Source organism: Nelumbo nucifera, chromosome 7 (genome assembly GCF_055504915.1).
Source record: "Nelumbo nucifera cultivar China Antique chromosome 7, China Antique-T2T, whole genome shotgun sequence".
NCBI classification, from domain to species: domain Eukaryota; kingdom Viridiplantae; phylum Streptophyta; class Magnoliopsida; order Proteales; family Nelumbonaceae; genus Nelumbo; species Nelumbo nucifera.
The window spans coordinates 26671188-26690110 of NC_142655.1; the positions used below are offsets into that span (position 1 = coordinate 26671188).

The window sequence follows — 18923 nt, forward strand, 5'->3', positions numbered from 1 at the left end:
GACTTGGGGCGAGGTGCCCGACCCGCCGGTGAGCTACGAGGCAGGGGTGATTTTTCTTTCCCCTCGGCCCGGGGATGAGGCCTGGCTCTTGTGGGGGTTCTGAGGTTGGGAGGCCTCTCCTCGGTGACGGCGTCCACCCTGAGGGGAGGGCTTAACCGGCTTTGGAGCAGGGTGCCGAGGTGGAAGCAGTGGTTGGGTCAGAGGCAGTTGGAGGAACTGCTGCTAATAGTGATACTGAGAGATGTGGTGCAGTACTTGGTGCTGCTGGAGCTGATGTTGCTGGAATAGTTGCATTTGGGCTTGCATTGTCTGCATGCATTGCATCAGGTCGTGCAACTGGTTCTGGCTGGTCGCCAGGGGGACAGCAGTTGGTTTAGTAAAGGTTGTTTCGACAGGGAGAGGAAATGGGACATTCATGGTAGGAGGGTTTGCGGGCGCCACTGTTTGTGGCGCATTCAAGCTGGGGATCCCATCCACCGGAAGGGGGATGGTGAACTGTCCGATGCACACCACGAGGACTTGAAGTTGTTCCCCAGCGGTGTTCACCTCCGTGCCACGTCCGGCGTTGCTGGAAAAAGCCATGAGTGTTGGGGTCTTTGGAAAAAAGAGGTTATGAGAGTTTTAGAGGGAGGCTTTTAGAAGCGTTTCCCACAGACGGTGCCAATTGATGGTGCGCAATCCGGCCGGTCCTAGCTGTCAACGACCTTGCCTCTGACTGGAGCAACAGGGGGGCCTGAAACGGAGAAGAAAGTGGGGAATCTCCGGGGAGGAACCCGGTGAGATCACTCTGAAGCTCAAGTTAGTATTCTCTCAAAGGCAAGATAAAATCAGATGGCGCAAAGTTCACATACCTTGTCCTCGGGGGGTAGAGAGCCTTTTATAACCACTTCGCGCACTCACTCCTAGGCTTTTGTCAGGTCGGGTATGATTACTTCTGTGCTTCTGCCAGTTCGGGTGTCATCACCTCTGCTGGGACAGAACCGCCACTGCTCTTTGTTGGAGCCGTCTTTGTAACTGGAGATGGTGGTGGCAGGTGGCGGTAGCAGGTAGCCGTTGGAGTGCGGCTGTCAAGCGTCAGATCCCAAGTTAGTCAGGTGCGCCGCCCCTGGATACGGACTCCTTCGGTGTCAGGTACGGTGTGGTTTGTTCAGTTCGGTGTCCTGGAGGCGAAGTGCTGGAGTGGTGTGCGAGGTGGTCTTGAGTTCGGACAGCGGTGTGGCCCGAACTGCCATGGGGCAGGCCAGTTCAGGTTGTTGCCCTTTGTGTTCGTAAGGCTCGGGGCCTAAGGGAGAGCTCAGGCTCCTTACTGGGAGTTCGGGCTCCTTGCAGGGAGTTCGGACCGCTGGTTTCTCCTTTCGGAGCTCGTGCCTTGACAAGCTGTTGTACCGAGCTGTTGCCTTTGCCACGTATTGAGTGGTTACGAGGTCGGGCCAAATCTTCCTTCATCAGATAGGAATGACCAATAAAACATATTGAATTGGACAATTACTTATTAATCCAATCCATTGACAGAATACAAGAGTAGGGGTTTCAATAAACCAGATTTGGATTGGATCCAGCCAAATTGAAATCAATTTGAATAGATTGGATGGTTCAAACATGGAATTAGCCAGCTCAAAAATATTTATCGGATTAGATTAGATCTGGCGCATCTATAATAAACTCATATTTGACTGCGTCGGGTTGAATTAATATCCAACCAATTGACACCCTACTAGGAATTAACTTTGTTAAAATCAGCTTCAAGCCATCATTCAATCATGAATGCTTCGACTGATTAATTTTCTTTCCAAGTATTATATAGAACTTGATGATATTAGATTACACTGATTTCTTCTTCTTTATTCTTTTTGAGGGGTAGGAGATGGGGGCAATCTAAGTAACTGGGGCTAAAAAATATCCAAGTAACTGGGGCTGATTTATTTTTCAATCCTGAATTAGCAAAAGTGACCTTGGCCTTGGTTGAACATTAGTTATTGACTGCTGTTGGACTTGGAGGTTGAAGTACTCAGTTTTATTGACCTTCAATGTTGCTTTTAATGGAGATGTCTTCTTTGGGATGGATTCACAAATGACACCTCATTCCTTGTCATTTGCAAATACAGGTTCTGAATAAATGGTCCCCTAATCTTGCCTTCCCAATTTGTTTTCATTCTCAATTCATTAACAGGACCACTATGAAATTGCAGAGGGATATGTCTTTTAGCTGGAGGAGACCTAACCCAGTAACACCCAATAGTCGCCGTTTGATAACAGCTGAAGTTGATGAACTGAATAGCTTATTGCTTTGTCTTTAGTGCATAATCATTAAAACAATAAGTCATTTAATTCAACTACTTCAGACAGCTTCTTGGTTTCCAAGAGTATTTGAAAAATCTCTCAATAAAATAGTAATAATGCTTCCTGTCCCTAATTGAGATTTGAGAATTGGTCTCCACTTTTTCCATTTTCTTTCTTTATTTACCTTCTTTTTTTGGGACGATCACTGAATGAATTGAATAATTACTTTAATTTAACTTCGTTCATGGAATTGACTCTGATTGTGATTCCATTTCATCTCTCTTTAATAGATCCAATGTGTAGAAAGTAGAAATAAGTTTTAAAAAGCTATGGATCTATTTCCATTCCATTGAATTCAACCATGGGTTGACTCATGTGGCGCTTGGGGAACTGGGAGATGAGACTGTCTCTTGGGTAAGGAGACAAGGCCCCATACTTGCTTTCTAGGGTCCTCGTGAAATGATACATTAATTAAGCTCATAAAAAGAAAAGTAAAAACGTATTAGACATTGAAAAGATCGAGACGCACACATTGACATTTTGATGTAGTTTATAGAAACAGAATTTTTTTTTTTATGAAATTTAAAACCATGTCCAAAAAAGGAGCTTGGAGTGAAAATCAAAATGGTCAAATGCATCTATCTAATATTTTCGTAAATTTGAATGGGTGTTAATAGAATTTAGGGTAAATTATAGATAAGTATCCTTTACTTTGGGGTAGTGAAGTTTCAATTGCAACACTTAAGTATTCTGAACTTTCAAAAATAGACACTTGGATCCATCCGTTAGTATTATGTCAGTTAAACATTATATAATATCAAAAATACCCTTCTTGTGTATTTCTAAGATCATTCTCAGATAACCAAACATTTCCCCACGATTATATTCTCACATGGACTACAAATAATAGATTCAAATTTTCCAAGGATGACATTCTCTGGTGATGATTTTACTCCATAGAATGATCTCAAAAAATTACATAAGAAGGGTATTTTTGACATTATATAATGTTTAATTGACAGAATACTAACGGATGGCCCCAAGTGTCTCTTTTTGAGAGTTCAGAATACTCAAGTGTTGCAATTGAAAGTTCAGATACCTATTTATCACTACCCCCAAAGTACAAGGTACTTTTCTGTAATTTACCATAGAATTTAATTAATAAAAACTCCTTTTTTATTTGGAAAACTTTTTGAAAGCTTGTTTTAATAGAAACTCCATCCATGGCCCACATATTTTTAGCAAATAACAAATATTCTCTTGGCTAACCAAGCGACAGACAAATATTTAGGGATCATTTTTAAGCAAAATATTCTATTTTATTTTTGGTGCTAGAGAGATTAATTTTATTTCAAAAATCAAATTAAGGGCTATTTTCCCATTGATTGTTTTATATCATGAGTTTCAATTGATGATTTACTAGAGAATGACCCTTGTATTAAGTATAGGGAAATTATACGCATGCATCCTTTTATTTTTATATTTTAATAATATCATTTTATTTTATATTAACAATTTATCCCACAATTGTATATAATTTGAATTTTATATTTATTTTAAATAAATAAATCAGGTTTAATTCATAATTTAACAATATTTATATTAACTCTTTTATTTGATTTAAGAAATTGAACTATAGAAATTAATATGAATTATACATCTTTTGGAATGAATACTTTTTTACAGGTAATCATAGGTTTAGAGTTAATTTAGAGAGGAAACATTTTTCTATGAGTGGCCATGTATGTAAATTCTGAAGTTATCACTTTTTTTTCTCAAAGTAGGTAGAGACATGTTTGAGTAAGAAAGTTCTTATTTGGAAGTGGGGTTATGCTAACCACTTTTAGGGTGCTCTTTTTTTGAAAAAAAAACAAAAATAGTGTGCCACTTGTTTGAAAGAAAAATTCTATGGTTTGGGGGCATAGGGTTCCTTGTTTTAAAAGGTTTAGCCTCGAGGCATGACGCATACACCTTGAGGGGAGACGCATAGATTTTGCTTTAAGGCTTAAGTCTCATATCTTTGATGTGAGCCTTAAGCTTTTGTGAGAAAGAGACATAAGCCTCAAACCTCAAGACATGAAGGGTAACTTGAGGTGTAAAAAGGCATGAGATTTGGGCTTAGATCTGCTACCCATGAGACATTGTAGCTACGCATTGGGAATATCTCCATTGTCATTCATGGGGAGATGTTCCCAATACATAGAGGAGGTGCTCAGTCGGTAGGAATGTGGGAACAAATTGTGGATAGTAGATCCCGAGTGGGTAAGATTCAAGTGTTGATGCAAAAAAATATATATTTTATGCATTTTTATAATTCAAAATATATGAATCTGAAGAAATAATTCAATAATAATGAGTCAAATAAAAAGAGTAAAAATGAAAAACCAATCAAATTCATAGTGTTTCTCTTAATGTTTTAGGAGAGTTCAACACAAAAAGGCCAATCAAGTTCTTTTCCTATTATTATAACCTAACATCCTAAGTTTGTTATTTTTTCTCATTTTTCCCAATAGATTTATTATCTTTTAATTGATTTTTTGCATAAATATAATTAACTAAATTGTTTCCTTTCTTCTAAACTATTGGATGACTATAAATCTAATATCAATTATATGGATGACTTTTTATATATTTTCTTTTTTTCTAACTTGGTCATTTGAATAATTTGAGAAATTTTCATTTTGAAACACGTAATGTAAAATGTTTAAAATTATTAGATCATTTAGTGGGAGCTAAGAATTTTCTTTTCAGGGTATATATTAACAAAAAAAAAATGTTAATTCAATTACATTATAGAGATTTGCAACATAAACAACACAAATATTGTTACAGAAAGTAAAAAAAAGCATAAATGATACCACAGGGGAACTGACTATCATACGTTTTGGTTATATGTTTTATGGTAACTCCCAAATCTTGTAATTACTACTTCATTCTCAATATAAATGACTTAGGGGCCATTTGGCAAGTCTTTTTGGGAAGATCTTCTGGTAGTTCTGACAGTCAAAAGACACATTAAGCTTCTGCATTAAGATCTGAGTAGCCTGAAGCCCGTTTGGTTAATGTGTGTCTTTTCGCATGTCTTTCTGTGCGAAGATTTTTTTTTACCCCTAAATTTACTCCAAGTTAAGGGGCGACCACCTTAAATTTTATTAATTAACCATTATCAAAAGGTTGAAAGATAGACAAAGGGGAGGACGTAGCCTGCCTTGCCGCAAAACCGAAATACAAAGCACACAATCTCACCATCTCAACCCAGCTCAAAAAGCAATAAAAAGAAAAAAGAATACATCATAAACAAACTAAAGCAAAAAGACCATTACTTAATACGAAGAACAATAAGTCTTTGGTAGTCTTCTTTAAGTAGCTTCACAAGATCACGTGGAATGTTTTGTATTGAGCTGTATTCAAGGAAGTTTTTCTGATCAATTCCTCTATTGACCAAGTCCACACATCGATTTCCCTCTCTAAGAACATAAGAGAATTTTAGTTGCATAGTAGAGTTCACTCTCTTAATTTCATGCCAGATATAAGTAATGTTACAAGGAATTATGAACTTATCAAGATAGATATCAACTAAGCACTTGTTATCACTTTCAATTTCAACCTCCAATATTCCATGATTGAAGGATAGTGTAAAGCCTTCCCTAAGAGCTAGAATTTCAGCAAGGATAGAAGATTTGTTACCATAATAATTATGAAATCCAAAACAAAAAGCTCCAAAACTATTTCTCACATTAGTAGAATTAGTTGTAATGAGACTCCAAGCTGAAGAGAGAGAACACTCGCCATTAGAATTCAGATTCCAAATAATTTTATCATCTTCATTGTTGATAGTGATTGTAGCTTCTTTAGCTAAATCCCTAATAAACTATCAAAACACCAATTACCATGAGCACCCACGACTTGATTCAAAAAGAAGTCTTGAACACTGTCATCATTCAAATACTGAAACAGAGGACCTGAACCTGCCCAATTATCATACTAAAAGGAGACCTCCCCTTTTCCTATTAACCATTGACAACGAAATAAGGCTATATCTTTGAGCTCAATCATGCATTTCCAAAATTTTGAACTACATCTTGAAGTAGAGAGAATAGCAAAGGGAGTAGTTTTTACATACTTGGAGCATGTGAATTCAGCCTTCTTTGAATGAGTTTAAACCAAGCTTTAAGGATAAAAGCCTTAAAGACATCAAATAGAGAACGAATGCCAAGGCCTCCCCCTCTTTAATAGGCTTGCATATTTGAGGCCAACCAATCCAATGCAACCTGTTGCCATGATCAGAAGCTCCCCACAAAAAATTGGCAAAAAGAGTGTGAATTCTATTAATGACAGCTTTAGGAGGAGAAATAACACTAAGCACATGAATTGGCATAGATTGAAGAACATGTCTAATGAGAATCAGTCGGCCACCCAAAGATAAAAGTTTTGCTTTCCACTCTTCATTTTTCTTTTGAATCTTCATCACAATTGGTTCAAAGTCAACTAAGTAAAAGGAAGTTGTTTGTGTTTAAAGCCAATGACATGTTTAATCATATTAACTTTAGCAATATTCATACTTTGGATGAACTATAAAGAAAGACTTCTCTTTACTTATCCTTTGGCTAGAAGCTTTCTCATAAGCTGAGAAAAAAGACATCAAATTCTTTAGACAATGTTTCTCACCTCTAGCAAAAATCATAGTGTCATCTGCAAAGAAGCTATGAGAGATAGGCATGCACCCTTTTGGAAGAGAAAAATAAAGCGCGTAGCCATTTGTGTAAATTGAAGTAAGGCCTCTGCTTAGAACCTCCTCAATAAGAATAAAAAGACTACGAGACAAAGGATCATCTTGCCTCAAACCTCTAGTAAATTGAAAGTACCCTATAGGAGACCCATTGATCAAGACCGAGAACCAACAATTACACATACAAAGGCGAATTAAATCAATCCATATATTGCTGAATCCAAATTTGTAAAGAGTAGTAAATATAAAATTCTAGTCCATCCTGTCATAGGCTTTTTCCATATCAAGCTTAATCATAACATTACCACCCCTTGCCTTGTTCTATAGAAATTAGTTTTGGGAAGAATAGTGGAAAGCCTATTTGTCAAAATTTTTGCAAAAATTATAGTGGAAGTATAATATTTAGGGAGAATCTCTCTTATGGCATTACAAACATCTCCACCCACGATATCCTAACACTGAGAAAAGAAACTCCCATCAAAGCCATCCGGTCCAGGTGCACTCTCATGATTCATTGAAAAAACCGGAACTCGTGTAAGAAATAAGTTATCATCCAGTGAGGGAATGGTTTCAAACAAATACTCATGTACTTCACAACCTTTCATCGGTTAAGATATTCTGAAAGAATTCCACAGCTTTCTCTTTGATAGTAGTAGATCAACCCAAATACGATTAATCATGGAAAAGTTATTTTGAACTTTAATAGAGGAGTGAAAGTACTTGTATTTTGGTCTCCACTACGAAGCCATTTTTCGCGAGATTTCTGACGAAGGAAAACCTCTTCTTGTGCCAATGTTTGATGGAGGTGTTCATTTCATTAGCAGCACGAGGACGACTTTGATTGATCTCGGAATTATTATTTTCAACAGCCATTTCAGCATCTGTGACTTGTTGCTCCGCCAGCAAAACATTCTCAGAAACATCACCAAATGTTGATTCACTCCATTGCTTCAATTGGTTCTTCAAATATTTTAATTTTTCAGCTAGAATAAACAAACGACTTTCTGTGACGGAATAGTTCCAACTTTCTTTAACCACATACAGAAAATCGGGATGAAGAAGCCACAATTTTTGAAATTTAAATGGTCTGGGCCCACTGGCTGAAGCATTTTTTTATGGTTACTAGCAATGGTCTTTTCGCGCAAAGATGAATAGAAAAAAAACGCAAAAGCTTTATTTGGAGCTTCTTGAAAATCGCCATTTTAAACTTTTCACGTCTTTTTGATACATTAGCTTTTGACGATTAGATCTATCACAAACCAAACGGGAAAAGACCGAATCGTGGTTTTCCGAGCTTGTAAATAGCTGGCAGGCAACGCAGAAGAGTACGCCAAACGGGGCCTTACTTTTCTCATGGTTTGTCTTCTTGGCAAAAAACAATGAAATGAGATGGAGAATAATTAAAGAGGTAGGGCTTGGAGAGAAATAGGGCAGGAGGTTTTGGTTCTATTATGGCTTTTTTTATGAAAGAAAATAAACAATATCTTCTTTTTAATTTTCAGAGTTAAGTGGAGGAACATTACAGGTTTAGAGAACGGTCCTTGACATTTTAATGGGATTTTTTTGTTTTTTATTTGAGGGGGCCAAGGACCAACTTTATTATTGTCCATCGTTGCCTCCAACTACTAACTATACAATGCCTATTCGTTTTAACAAAATGTTTGTGGGGTGTGGGGTGGGTCAGTTATTATTTTATTTACTGTTCAAATATCGAAAGTTATTTATTATAAATTTCTATTTTATAGATATTTGTACCTTTTTATCATTCTAATTTAAGTATATTATATGTTATTTTTACCAATATATTATGCCTTTATCCTTTTAAAACCTTGATAGAATTAAATAGTCCTATATTTAACTTTTTATTTTATAAAATTCATAAAAATCACAAAATTTTAAAGGGATTGAAAAATAATTTAGGAAATTTGATGTGGACAATTGCATTTTAATATATAATACATGTCTGTGGATAATTTGGGTTTGGACACACAGACATCCCATAAACAGTCTACCCAACCCAATGGCTTAAAAGATCAGGCACCATATGCATATCCCTCCCCAATTAGGAGGGGAAATCACCTCTCTTTTCATCGTATACCTATTTTAATCACTATTAACTAAGGTGTCATTTTTTGTTGGGAGCATATTTTTGTGGGTAAATATGCATTGGTCAATGTTCGCAAGAAAATGTTTTTACTCTATTATCACTTTATCGCTTTCAATGTTTTAAAAACTAATCCAAAGGCTGAATTGTTTGTTTTTGGGTTATGGGTCACTGGTTCGATTGTCTGGGTTGAACGAGTCAGATCGTACAACTCGCGACCTGGTGACCATATCAAATAGATCAATGGTTCAACAACTCAGGTCAAACAATTTTCGAACAAATCAACAATTTTTAATCAAGTGGTGGGGTTTCATGCAAGCCAGACCCAAAATCTTAAATGGTTCAAACAGTTCAACTGATCAAATAAATGGCGAAAGGTAGAGATATTTAGTCTCATAACACTTTGGATAACTTCCTACTCCATGGGAATATACATGTCGGCAAAAGGTAACACTAAGGCCCAAATCGCTTTTCGATAAGTTATTGATTTGGGTAATTACATTTACCCATATTTTTTTTATTTCCCTTTTTAACCATAAAAAGTCATTATTAAAATAGGCAAATTTGCCCCAAATTCCCCTAGGTGGGAAAATAAATACCCATCAAAAATAAATTTTCCATAGATTCCACATGAATCTAAAAAAACAAAACATGGATTTTATGTCAATGAAAACCAAAATCCCATTCACTAACTTTGCACCCTCTCAAAATCTAATAAACTAATGGGACCATTAACGCCTAAGTGAGAGAAATAGCCCTAAAATTTTTCCAAAGGAAAATACATATTCTGTCATCCGCCAATCCTATAATTCTTTATAAATAAAGCATTTTCCATGAAACCCTTTGTTTTCAATAGAAACGGGTCTTAAAAACTAAAAAGACCAACATACCAATGTTTTCAATCTGTTGTTGACCCGATCGGTCGAACTGTTTGAACCGTCACCCGACTAGAATTATAAGTCTGGTTCAGTCAAGACCGTCAGACAGTAAAAAACCGTTGACTTGGTCAAGAACAGCTCGACCTACCAGTTCGACGATTGACCCGTTTGACCCGATGACCGGGTCACTAGTTGCACACTGAATACATACAAACTTTCAGAGGACATAATTTTGCACTCCGATGTCTGATTAGGGTGATTTTTTTTAATTTTGCATTCTAAGGCACCATAGGTGCCTTACCCCACTATTTTTGTGAAAAAAAATCATTTTTTTGCTTCAAATTACAACTTTTAATATTTTATAAATAAAAAATTAAAAACTAAATAAAAAACATATATTAAATATAAAATAATACATATAATATATCTAACACAATTTATACATTATTTATTGCTAATATATATATATATATATTTGACCCGACTAGTCGAACCGGTGGCCCGCGACCAGAGGCAAAAACGATTCGACCTCCGGGTCGGTTTTTAAAACATTGCAAGATATTCGGTTCAGCCACTTCAGCCGTTATCTAACGGAACCGTTGGAGGTTTTGAGTTTTGGGATGAGAGGGCTCTCGCTTGATCGTCACCCTTACGATAACCTGATCCATATGGGTCCCAAGCCCATGTCAGCGTAAGGTCAACAAATCCAGCAGTGATAGCGTATAGACAAACACGAAGAAATATCAGCTACGCCTAAGGACGTATTTGAGCAGTTGAGCTAAAACAGTAAGACCTCTGATCTCGGTCCTTGATGTGCTGATGTAGCCAGGGCCACATAATACATCAATGGTCATGATTTCAGGGTTTTAGCCTAAGGCTACGTCCACGTGCTAGCTGATTTGGTCCTGCAGCTAACGAGGACTATAAATACGAAACCCTCTCCCGCCTTTCGTTGTTGTATGTTTCTTTAATTTTTTTCTATTATTTATTTATTTCTTTTCTGGAGTACTGTCAGTTACAGTGAAGAAAAGCAGTTTAGTGACTGTAACGAAAAACCCTAAACTGCTTTTTCGGGGAGCCTTTAATGACCATGTGTTGGTTTTCATGCTCCAAATGCTCTGCGTCGTGGCCATTAATGGCGGAAATGCAGGAGTCCTCCTTGCTTCTCCTCCAATTCTTTTAAATTTTATAGTCCCCCTGCTTCTCTCCGCCTTCACATGGCAGGTGTCCCTGTTTATCCGGAAAAATATATATATATATTTTCCCTTGCCTTCTAACGCAGTTCCAATGATTATTCAAACATAGATTCCTGATTTCTCAAGCAAAACCAGGTCAGAGATTTCTTCTTCGGTCTTTAGCTACCGTTCTCAAATTCAGAGAATGTGTCGGTTTTCTGTCTTTGTTCATTTCTTTTCTCCATTTTCAAGTTCTAAACTACAAGTCTTGGTTCTCTGTCATTGATTTTAAAATCAGTGAACTCCGGTGAACAGAGTTCTCCTTTGATGAGATCGGGGGGAAGACGGTGAGGGTTTCATTTTACAGCGCTCAGTTCTCTAGGAAGCAAGAAGTTCTTCCTCAAGTTCTCGACTCGCCACTCCGGGGAGGAGAAAAGAAAAGCAAAAGGTAAAAGAACAAAAAGAACCTGATTCTTGGTGAAGCTCAGTCTTTTTTGACCGAAACTGCCGATTTAAGTGTGCGAGCTCGACCTTTAAGGGAAGTTTCTCCGAAACGGCTCGACTTTTAAGTTTTAACAGCGAAAGTCGAAATAGTGAAATATCTTGTTTTGTTTCTACATCATTTTCTTTTCTTCGTCTAAAACTCCGTAGATGTGCCGGGAAGAGTGCTACATCTGCCGCCGATATTCGCAGGAGGAGCTCGTTTTTTAACGGTGTTCTTAATTAACTGTTCGACTTTTAGCTCGTGAGCAACTCAATGGACGCTCGGCTCATTTTCTATTTCATCCTGTTGTTCGGATTGCTTTTCTGGCCAGGGGCCGCGGATCCAGTAGAAGATAAACAAGCTTTGCTCGATTTCGTCAACAGCATACCTCATTCGCGCTATCTCAACTGGAACCAGACCTGTCCCGTCTGTGACTGCTGGACGGGAGTGACCTGTAACTCCGATAAAACTCGAATAATAGCCGTTCGTTTGCCCGGAGTTGGATTTCAAGGCCGAATTCCTCCAAACACTCTCAGTCGCCTCTCCGCTCTTCAGATTTTAAGTCTCAGATCCAACGGTCTAACTGGTCCTTTCCCTTCTGATTTCGCCAATCTCAGAAACCTCTCTTTCCTCTATCTGCAGTTTAACAAATTCTACGGTCCGTTGCCATCGGATTTCTCAGTTTGGAGAAACCTCACCATCATCAACCTCTCCTTCAACGCGTTTAATGGCAGCATTCCTTCGTCCCTCTCGAATTTGACTCAGCTGACCGCTCTAAACCTCGCTAATAACTCACTTTCCGGTGAAATCCCAGATCTTCAACTTCCAAATCTGCAGCAACTAAACCTAGCCAACAACAGTCTCGTAGGAACTGTCCCGAAATCTCTTCAGAAGTTTCCGAATTTGGCATTCTCTGGTAACAGTGTTTCTTTTCCTAATTCTCCTCCTCCGATTATTGCTGTCAGTCCACCTTCTCCTCAACCGTTTCATGGGTCGAGAAACGTTAAGAAGCTTGGCGAGTCAACCCTTCTGGGGATCATAATAGGCGGCTGCGTTCTGGGGTTTTTGTCTATTGCTACCCTACTAATTCTTTTCTGCTCAAAAAGGGAAGGCGATGATGGATTTGTGGGGAAGTCACAAAAGGGTGAAAGGTCTCCAGAGAAAGCGGTTCAAGGGAACCAAGACAGGAATAACAGGCTTGTTTTCTTCGAAGGTTGTAATTATGCATTCGATTTGGAAGATTTGTTGAGGGCTTCTGCGGAGGTGCTGGGGAAGGGGACGTTCGGCACATCATATAAGGCGGTCCTGGAGGATGCAATCACTGTAGTGGTGAAGAGATTGAAGGAGCTGAGTGTGGGGAAGAAGGAGTTTGAGCAGCAGATGGAGTTGGTTGGGAGTATTAGGCATGAGAATGTGGCTGAGCTAAGGGCTTATTACTTTTCCAAGGATGAGAAGCTTATGGTGTATGACTATTACACTCAGGGGAGCGTCTCAGCATTGTTACATGGTATGCTGTACTTTTTTCTCAACCTGTCATTTCTGTTACTTTTTGTTCAGATAATTAGTCAATTTTTTCTCCCTGAGAAACCATCAACTAAGAATCTAACTTGTCGTTATTTCCTTCCTAATGGTTGGTCCATTCTTGATGCATGGCATTCTTACAATTCTCCATCAGTTTCTAAGTTGGTCTGTATCGTAGCTTTTTATTTGTTTTTTTTTCCCACATTTTAGTCAAGTATAATATTTGTTCTGTTCTTTATTTATAGAACCCATACTTTTAATGGGTATATGCTAATTAAAATTCTAGTTTCTCTGAATATGGAGGAAATACCAGAAACACAAGTCCAGAAACATCTAAGACTCACTCTCTTGGTGTTTATTATCACCAGACATAAGGCCCCATTTGGTTTGAGGGAATAGGGGTCTGGAATTGGAATGGGAATGGATTATTTTGATTCCAACTGTTTAGTTGGGCGGAATTGGAATTCCATTCCTATTCCTGCTGAAATGGCATTCCCCCATTTGAGGGAATGGCCATTCCCTGCCCCTCCATTGGGAATGAAATCCCATTCCTGTTGATTCTAATTCCCATTCCCATTCCTGTCTGAACCATACAGACCATGGGAATTGACCATTTTGATTCCTATTCTGACTGAAACAAACGGAAGTTCATTGAACATTGAAGCAATAACACATCAGAATTGCAGGAAATGATCTAGTATTTAGATAAAGATCCTCAAACAAGAAAGAAACAAATGGACGAGATTCTCTGAAATTTTGACATGAGAATGGAGTCAACCCCCAACTAGGATGCAAATGGGTTAACTAGGTTCCTTGCATGACAAAGGGTACATAACACACCTCTCTCTCCTCCTGCTTCACCATTGATCATGTCTTTCCTTGAGTTATTTCTGATTATGAGCTTAACATTTAGACTTTTGACCAACTTTAACCTTGAAGAATAGAAAGATCTTCAACTTAGTCGAAGACATACTTTAAATGTAGCGAACCCCCTAAATAGACAAGAATTACACATCTCTTGTGATTTCATAAAGAAAGCATGTGTGCCTTTTAACTCATAAACTAGTTCAGCATTATTTCAAATTCCACTGAAAGTTGTCTGCAACTTTGAGTGAATGCCAAAGCGGAGATCAGCACTTTGTAGGTTCTTAAAACATTGATGAAACAATTAAAACAAAGCACCCCTAGAATTCCTGTTCTTTATTTTCCAAATATCCAAAATGACACAAAAGTGCCGGATACAACGCCCATTCTGTTTCCCCAAATAACCAAATGCTATGCAGGTACCAGAAAAATTGACAGAAAAATAAATGCCGAAAAAAAAAATAGTTGACTTTGATCAATGTGATTCTATACCTCGTAAGAAGATGTCTCTTCTTCCACATGGCCAATCTTGTATTGAACTACTCTACCGTCAGATACAAAAAGGTATTTACCAAATGTTGGTCCCAGGCTCTCAGCCATTCGGGGCCTTGATAGGAAGCAAGAGGGTAATGTTTTGGGCGTTTTTTTTGATGAATAATGTTTTGGGCCATTTCTATTAATCCAAAAAAAATACCCTGAACCATTTCTCTCCAAATAATAAACAACATTATTCAAGTTCACCATGGGGAGCAAAAGAATAAAACATTTTAAATAACACATTTGGTTGATATCACAAAGTGCTCTCTCAGACAAGAACATTCTAATCTTGTGCGTTCGAGGAGAACATTGATCATAAATTTGCAGAAAAGCACTTTAGCAATGGCCGTTTGATTGATGAAATTTTTGGAATTTGGCATTCCTAGGTATAAACAGACTAATCTTTCACCAATTCAACCTTTTTACAATTCAAGTAAAAGGCAGGGACGTTGTGTTCTTTGTTTATCACCATTCACCAGTCAACTGAACACCCAGTACCCACAAGTCAGTAATCCCAACTTTTTTTTTTGTTTTTTTGGTATCTGAACAATTTTGGTTTATCCTCTCAGATTAATCCAAGTAGCAATACAATCATACCTTTAATTATGGAGAATATAATTATTTATCTCATTTTATATAGTTACAATAAATTCAAAATTCCTTTATAGAGACAGATTATTCTAAATATAATATCAGGGAAAGAAATATGCGTCACTGATCTGGTGTCTCATCCTGAATTAGCGTATATTCCATTTCAGTTCAAATTGGGGAAATATTTTTATTTGCTTTATCATGCTTACAATTCCGAAACAAAGTTGATCGTAGTTAACAAATTGTACTTTTTTAGCCCATTTGGTAGTGGCACAGGAAGTAAGTTGACTCTGGCAGAGAGAAGGGAATTTGAGCACTACCACGATGGGGGAGATGTGCCATGTAGGAGGAGCCCATCTTGGATGTCTTTTAGGTCAAAATGCAACCGGATATATAATAGTGAATGAATGCATTTTAGTCTTCTAGAAGTTTGATCATAAATATCTCCTAGAAAGAATCCCAAGTGGACCCTCCTATTAAATGGAGGGTCTTGAGTCTTTCAGTTTAGCGGGGGGTTTACTTGTTAAAAAGGCTCAAGTGTCCACTAATGCTTGCTTTCGTTTATGTGCAGGTAGAAGAGGGGAGGAAAGGGTTCCTCTGGATTGGGATACCCGACTGAGAATCGCGATTGGTGCAGCAAGAGGCATTGCCTACATCCATGCAGAGAGCGGTGGAAAACTTGTCCACGGGAACATAAAATCATCCAACATCTTCCTTAATTCTCAAAATTATGGATGTGTATCTGATCTCGGCCTAGCAGCACTAATGAGCCCAGTGGCCCCACCTATCTCCCGTGCTGCAGGGTACAGAGCGCCTGAAGTGCTTGATACCAGGAAGGCAACCCAAGCATCCGATGTCTATAGCTATGGAGTGTTGTTGCTTGAACTTCTTACTGGCAAGTCTCCTGTACATGCTACAGGTGGTGACGAGGTGGTTCACCTGGTCAGGTGGGTTCACTCTGTAGTCCGGGAAGAGTGGACAGCAGAAGTGTTTGATGTGGAGCTGATGAGGTATCCTAACATAGAGGAAGAGATGGTAGGGATGCTACAGATAGCAATGGCCTGCGTGGTCAGGATGCCGGAGCAGAGGCCGAAGATGCCTGATGTGGTTAAGATGCTTGAGGACATAAGACGGCTTGACACCGGAGACCGTCAGTCGACGGAAACAAAATCAGAAAGTTCAACACCAACACCACAACAATTACCTCGCGCGGGTGGAGGGATGGAATCCAGTTCCGTTCAACAGTGAGCCCACCATAGTCTTCAACCATTTGTTCAAGTCAGTTTGTGATGTATTTTTTATCTTGGTAATTTTTTTTTTTTTTTAATTCTTCTTTGTCGAAGTTGCCCATACCTCAATTTGTCTCTTTGTTGTTTTACGTTTTCATTTGTTTGTTTTCTTTGATAAAATTCGTCATTCGTGACTAGTTTTATCAACCCGATGTCAAGTCAGCTAGGGCATATTCCATGATTGATCCATTGGACGGTGTCAACTTGCTCGGTTGTAAGTTTCAGGTCTCTCTCTGGCTGGTTGTAGCGGAGACTTTTCATATCCCGCTGTTACCAGGATTTAGGGGTTCTGGGAAAGGGGACGAGCTACCCCCGTTGTGTAGCCCCCATGAACCCAAGAAAATGATTGATCATTCATTTCAAATGTCGCCTTTGGACAATCGGACCCGACTCTGAAACAAGTTAGTAGTTTTCATTTTTTCTTTTTTCCGAGTATATAACCCTTAATAATGTGGAAACAGAAAATATGGATTCTGTGTGAAGTGTGAACAACACACCCAGCTGAAACAGGGATTTACATTGAGTTCGACTTTAAATGGCTATACTATAACAATGAAACAGAGAACTGTAATGGAAATATATTGGATTGGATTGGATTGGATTGGATTGAATCAATATTCGATCCATTGATAGAAGATAAGAATACAGGCGTCAATGGACAATTTGGGTTGGAACCAATCTAAAGTAAAATTAATTTGAATTGGATTCATCCAGAAGTATTCATTGGATTGGATTAGTTCTGGTCCATCTGTAATAGACTCATATTGGATTGGACCAATACGGTCCAATTGTCACCCCTAGTCAGATGGCTCTGAGAGAATTTCGTCAAGGGCAAGAAAAAGAATGGGAAAGTTGCCGAAGCAGAAGGATGATAGCCTGGAATGCAGAAGACGCTTATAATTCAATCGAGGCTTGCGTGATGATGGCAAAAACACTCATGGCAGAAAACTCAAACAATAGAAATCACATAGAATTGTAACGAGATGGTGGGAGAGTTCATTCCATAGCGTGACCATGTGAGTACATAGATTGCCAATACGAAACCGCCTCATCTAGTGCTTAGGTTGCAAAGTGTTTAATAAAGGTCGTTTGGGCACTAGGTTCGGATCTGCTGACCACGATACATTGCTGGCCATGCACATCCTGCTGCATATCAGGAATATTGGTTGTATTTTAAAATACCGATATTCCCGATGTATAGCTGGATGCGTATAGTCAGTAATGTATCATGGTAAGCAAATCCAGACGGACAATCTACTACTCAGTAGTCTGTGTACTGATGGGACCTCTATATTGCCAGCGTAGAGAATACTCGCGTATTCACTTGGATGGATTACATAGCAAGTAATACACAGACAAGAGAGGGCCTATATGCCAGCATACAAAACACTGGCATGTTCTTTTGTGATGGATTACATAACAAGTTATACACAGCCAAGTAAGCAGCAGATCTGGGTTCCAATTTGGGAGGGTTCAACTTCACATCCAAGTGTTTTGATTCAGCTGTTTTAAAGAAGTTACTGGAATGATCTTGTGCAACACAGCTTGTACATTTGTAAAACTGTATAAATGGCTATATGATGATCAATCTGGGTGGATTCGACTTCACAAAGCCAATAGCCACAGCATGAAAGCCCTCCCAAGTGGAGGCCTGTTTGGGAGTGCTGAGCTTAAATAAGAATTGGTTAAACTGGTTCAACAGTTTCAAAGAAGTTGCTTTAACATAGTTGCATGAAGGGAAGATTTCACTTTAGTACCCTGAATTTTGGGTGTAGTGTCAAGTTAGAATCTGAACTTTCAAACATGACTGTAGTACCCAAACTTTCAAAAAGTGTCAAGTTGGTCCCTGCCATTAACCGACTGTCAGTTATCTGATCATGTGATGACATGTATAACTTAAAATTTTTGAAAATCCCAAAACTACCTTCAAAAGAAGACATTCATTGTCTTCTACCTTGAGGCTGAACCGGTTGGAAAAATTTTTGCTGCCCATTGTGGGCAGGAATTCCTACCCAGAACGCACAGCGTGCTGACACGTTGTCAAGCTCACTTTCATATGTTAAGTTATTTTATTCACTTTTCTATTTGTATTTTTAATATAAGAAAATTTTTAAATTTTTAATACATCACCCTGCCCCTCTTCTCCTTCTACACAAACCTCAATTATATTTTCAATAGAAAACCCGCTGGCAACCTTAGAGAAACCACAAAACTCACCAATGTCCTCTGAAAAATTCACCAATGATTTCATGCCTTTTATTGCTAATAACAAATCCAGACTTATTATCCTCTCATCCTGACGCTTTGGTGTCTATATTTCTTTAATCTCTCAATCCAGAAAACCAGGTTTCTTGAAAAGCATCTCTTTTTTTTTTGTTCCAATTTTTATTGGGAGTCAAGACCTTGAATCAATTTCATTCTAGAGATCGTGATTTCTTAGCTGAGGATTCATCAGTATTGGAAAGCACGTA

At 38.3% G+C, this 18923-nt stretch overlaps 1 protein-coding gene across 3 annotated transcripts; it reads left to right on the forward strand.

The window, feature by feature from the left end:
• The first annotated feature begins 10949 nt into the window (after window positions 1–10949).
• LOC104593417 (Leucine-rich repeat protein kinase family protein) lies at window positions 10950–16816 on the forward strand. Of its 3 annotated transcripts, XM_088891853.1 has the most exons (4): window positions 10952–11322; window positions 11465–11614; window positions 11818–13157; window positions 15735–16816. In XM_088891853.1, exons 3-4 carry the CDS (start codon window positions 11924–11926, stop codon window positions 16409–16411), a joined length of 1911 nt encoding a protein of 636 aa, XP_088747979.1. In that variant the 5' UTR covers window positions 10952–11322; window positions 11465–11614; window positions 11818–11923; the 3' UTR covers window positions 16412–16816. The 3 variants fall into 3 exon arrangements, with proteins under 3 accessions (XP_010251542.1, XP_088747978.1, XP_088747979.1); XM_010253240.3 differs by having other exon boundaries at window positions 10950–11322; window positions 11465–13157; XM_088891852.1 differs by having other exon boundaries at window positions 10951–13157.
• Window positions 16817–18923: the final 2107 nt, after the last annotated feature.